The 4986-nt window shown below is 43.0% G+C and overlaps 1 protein-coding gene across 1 annotated transcript; it reads right to left on the bottom strand.

Annotated features, from left to right (window-relative positions):
* Positions 1 to 335: 335 nt before the first annotated feature.
* Positions 336 to 1215, bottom strand: LOC108540393 (60S ribosomal protein L7a). The gene has a single exon (XM_017889451.1). The coding sequence runs from the start codon at positions 1198 to 1200 to the stop codon at positions 400 to 402; it is 801 nt and encodes a 266-aa protein (XP_017744940.1). The 5' UTR covers positions 1201 to 1215; the 3' UTR covers positions 336 to 399.
* Positions 1216 to 4986: the final 3771 nt, after the last annotated feature.

Raw genomic sequence — 4986 nt, 5'->3', positions numbered from 1 at the left:
AGAATGAACCTTTTTGAATGGACAGAAGCTCAAGGGGGCCTCCTTGTATCACCTCATCTCCTCCACATTTTCTGGGTTTGAAACAGTCCTCAGATGAGACTTCATCTGCTGATCACATACAGCTTTGGATTTTTCTGTTGGGTGCCCCAGGTTCCTTAATCTTTTGGCAGTGCGTGGAGGAGCTAAAAGATGACATCATCTCTAAGAGTTGATTTGGGCTCAGTTCCTGGAAATGAATGCCGCTCCCAAAGTCTGTTACTGTTGTTATTATTATTATTATTTTTAGCTAAAGAGTGATTCTGTAGTTTTTCATTTTTATTATTTTTTTATTTTTATTTTTTTTGAAGGAAAATTTGTATTTTAATTATTTTTATGTACAGAAAACTCAACAGTGTACATTTAACCCAGCTTAGTGGCAAGTTCTTTAGCCTTTGCCTTTTCGAGCTTGGCGATACGAGCCACAGACTTGGGACCCAGGACATTGCCGCCCCAGTGACGGCGGATCTCATCGTATCTGTCGTTGTAATTGGTCCTGATAGCTTCCACCAGCTTAGCCAAAGCGCCTTTGTCTTCCGAGTTCACCTGTGTGAAGGCGACAGTGGTGCAGGTCTTCCTGTGGACTAGACGACCCAGTCTGGCCTTCCCCTTGATAATGCAGTAAGGGACCCCCATTTTACGACACAGGGCAGGCAAGAAGACAACCAGCTCGATGGGATCCACGTCGTGTGCAATCACCACCAGCTGAGCTTTCTTGTTCTCCACCAAGGTGGTGACGGTGTTAACTCCTGCTCGAAGGACAGGTGGTCTCTTAGTGGGGACATCCCCTTTGCCAGCAGCTTTCTTCTCGGCCCGGGCCAACAGTCTCTGCTTCTTCTCTTGCTTTGTCTCTGGTCTGTACTTGTGGGCCAGCTTAAGCAGCTGAGTAGCTGTTTGGCGGTCCAGGGCCTGGGTGAACTGGTTAATAGCAGGAGGCACTTTCAGCCGCTTATAGAGGATGGCTCTCTGCCGCTGCAACCTGATATAGCGAGGCCATTTCACAAAGCGGGTGAGGTCTCTTTTGGGCTGGATGTCCTGTCCAATGCCAAAATTCTTAGGTCTTTTCTCAAACAGGGGATTCACCACTTTCTTGGCCTCCTGCTTTTTCACGACAGCAGGGGCCGGAGCCACCTTCTTTCCCTTGGCCTTCTTTCCTTTCGGCATCTTGGGCGGCGGGAGGAGCTCCTTCATTCTTAATTGACATCTGACACACTGTGCTAGGTGGACAAGAGGGTGGGCTATCAGTAAAAGAAACGTGTGAACAAGGTATTAGATATAGTCCTTGCCTCAATCTTATAATCCATTTAAATCATAATTTGAATTTCAACATGTATTAAGCAATTATCTTGAGCCAGGCACTGTGCTGAGTGCTTACTTAACTTGTTTTCTCTCATTCAGTCTTTTCAACAGCCCTTTGAGTTAGATAGATCGTCGCACCATCTTCCAGGGGAGGAAAGTGCAACACATCAGTGATTTGCCAAATGTCTTCAGGCCAGAGTTGAAAGCCTGGCTGTGTGTCTTTCACTCTGAAGCCTGTGTTCTTACTTTCAACAGAGGATGATATTAGCCCGATCTTGTTAACCTGACTTGCAGGGCTGGAGTAGCTGGCCTTGGTCTTCATAGATCAGGACAGGGCTTGCCAGGGCCCACATTTGAAATGGTAGTCTTCTGCTGTAATACACTGTTACCCCACTAATGGAGCTAGAATAAAATTCGTAAGTAGAAGGGGTGAAGAATTCTCACCTGACGCCCTCCATCCTCTCCATTGCTATTTTTACGGAGGAGGGAACAAGGCCCCCAAGCCTCCAGCTTGTGTCTTATCCAATGTCGTATAGATAGTTACGAGAGGTGGGAGACCAGGAGCAGAACGCTGGCCTATGGACAAATCTGGTTGCTGTTTATCCTAAGATTGCATTGTTGTTTAACGCTTATACCTATTATATATTGTAAAATAGAAATCAAAATGGAGGCTGGGGCTGACCTTTGCCTCTGAGCCAGTGGCCTAAGCCAGCTCAGCAAAACTCATTAAGCCCCATTTCCTGAAATACTCACTAAAATTATAATGAACTCTTGAAATTTATTTCCTCCTTCCGCATGAATCAACACATTGTAGGCAATCAGCTACAGTCTAAGTAGGCTGCTTGCCCTAAAAGGAAAAGATACTTTAAAATAACCAATGAAAATTAAGCTCTATGAACTTCCTCTTTTACTTTTTATAAGCCTTACTCTAACCTTTACAAGAAGGCCATTCTTATCTCTTGGTTGTGAAGTGCCTATGTGTGAACAGTTTGTTTCTTCCTCAATAAAAAGTTTCTATCAGCCAGGTGCAGTGGCTCATCCCTGAATTCCTAGCATTTTGGGAGGCTGATGCAGGATTGTTTAAGGCCAGGAGTTCGAGTCCAGCTTGGGGAACACAGGGAGACCTGTCTTTAAAAAAATTGGAAAAACAGGCTGGGTGTGGTGGCTCACGCCTGTAATCCCAGCACTTTGGGAGGCTGAGGCAGGTGGATTGCTTGAGGCCAGGAGTTCAAGACCAGCCTGACCAACATGGTAAAACCCCGTCTCTACAACAAATACAGAAATTAGCTGGGTGTGGTGGCACATGCCTGTAGTCCCAGGTATTTGAGAGGCTGATGGGGGAGAATTGCTTGAACTAAGGAGGTGGAGGTTGCAGGGAGCCAAGATTGTGCTGCCGCACTCTAGCCTGGGCAACAGAGCGAGACCCTATTTCAAAACACACACACACACACACACCCCACAAAGAACAAAAACCAAAAAAACAAAATCACCCAACAAAAAATGTTTATGTTAAATTGAATGAAACCAGAATATGCTACTTCAAAATGTATCTTTTTGACATAAAATTATTTTAGATCTAAAGACAATTAGGAGACAGCAAAAGAAGGAAAACTCTCTCTATCCTTCCTGTTCTCTGTCTAAAGACAGGAGATAAATTCTCCTTTACTGGAGACAGTTCTAAACTCTTAACAGACCAACGATAGCACAGAGGAGTCGCAGATAAACCTCACTCCGTTAATTTCCTCCCATCTACTTACCTTTCCACAGTTTTCTGCTGTTGCAAGCCTAGAACTGCTTTCTTTTTCTATCATTTCCACACAATTTTATTGTTCTTTGTTAAAGATGCTATATAAGCCAGAGTTCCAAGCCACGGCTTTGAGATATGTTTCCTTGAGGTTTCTTCTGTTTGATGTGTGCCATGGGCATTCATAAACTTGTTTATTTTTCTCCTGTTAATCTGTCTTTTGTTACAGGTGTCCCAGCTAAGAATTATGTGGGGTTGAGGGAAAAATTGTTTTTTCTCCCTGGAAAAGTAAAGCTCCCTGAATCTTCCTGTGACTATGTATATATAATAGAAAAGAAATACAGTTTTACACACACACATATACACACACACTATTCTCACTGTGAGTATATAAATTGCTGAATTTTCTTTCAGTTATATATACAGAAAATAAATATATGTGTATATATACACTTATAATGAACTTTCATTTGAATATATATTGTGTGTGTGTGTGTATATATATATATATATATATATATTTTTCTTTTTTTTTCTTTTTCTCCCTGTGAGCCATTTTCTTTCTTGTTTGGTCAACAACCACAGAGGCACCCAGAGATAAATCATGCTGGGAATCCCATTTCCCTTCATCAAGATTAGCCTAGGGTAGGTAGTGTGACCCAACTCCAGATGATAAGATAAAAAGGGAAGTCTGTTGTGCACCTGGAAAATATATATTTTTTTTCCTGAAGAAAAAAAGTAGAGCCTATCAGGCAAAAGCTTTTTTCCTTATGCCTCTACTTTGCTTTTAGGCATTAGTGTGAAGACAGAGAGCTTGGCATGGTAGCAGCCATGATGTGTAGGCCTAAGGACTTGCTGCAGAGAGGCTGTCAGAGAGGGTCTGTGTCCTTGATGATTTCACTGAGCCCCTGATTCAGTCCTGGAGCTGCCAGCTTCCAGAAAAAAACAAAAGAAAACAAACCACGTTATTTTATTTTTGAGAACAGTTTTAGATTCACAGCAAAATTGGGAGGACGATACAGAGGTTTCCCATATACCTCCTGCTTCCAAAAGTGTCAGGAAGTCGGAGCCCACCTCCAATCCTCCTTAAGCTCTAATGTGGACTCTTCTGCTGGATCTAGAATCCAAATTGACACAAGGGAGATTAACTAGAGAAGAACATACATATTTTATTAGTTTTACTTGTCCGTGGGGATCTTCACGAGAGAGTAAAGTCCAAAGAAGTCGCCAAAGAAAGATGCTTTTATACTTTTATTGTAAGTGGCACAAGGGCAGATATAACCAGGTCTATGGGCATTTGTGTCTTTCTACAAGGTCAGGTTTTCATCGACACTGTCTCAATCATAGGAGCCACGAGTCCATGGAGTCCCCAAGGAGGCAATTCTCCTAGTACTTTCATTCACTCAGTAGTTAGAGCTGCATGCGCACAGGCTCAAGCCATTCCACCTGTCAGTCAATATTGCAAACCATACATAATGGTACACTTAAATCAATATATAAATGTTACAGATAAACATTCCACAACAAAGTAACATTTTACATCAAGAGAAAAGGGATAGGGAAAGGGTTAACAAACCAGCCCAGTGAGAGTGATATAGACAAAAAGAATATCCTGGTCTGGCCTGAGAGGTCCGTAGGTCTTGCAAGGGGGAGACTTTGAAGTGGGCAGAGTCTTTGCCTGGCAGATGCTAGGTGCTTATCACAAGTGACAGCAAGATCATATCTTTCTTTTCTTTTCTTTTCTTTTTTGAGATGGAGTTTTGCTCTTGTTACCCAGGCTGGAGTGCAATGGCGCGATCTTGGCTCACCGCAATCTCCGCCTCCCCGGTTCAAGCGATTCTCCTGCCGCAGCCTCCTGAATAGCTGGGATTATAGGCATGCTCCACCATGCCCGGTTAATTTTGTAT

The sequence above is a fragment of the Rhinopithecus bieti genome, unplaced genomic scaffold (assembly GCF_001698545.2).
Source record: "Rhinopithecus bieti isolate Rb0 unplaced genomic scaffold, ASM169854v2 scaffold_17882, whole genome shotgun sequence".
In the NCBI taxonomy this organism is placed as follows: domain Eukaryota; kingdom Metazoa; phylum Chordata; class Mammalia; order Primates; family Cercopithecidae; genus Rhinopithecus; species Rhinopithecus bieti.
This window is presented reverse-complemented; position numbering and strand designations above follow the sequence as displayed.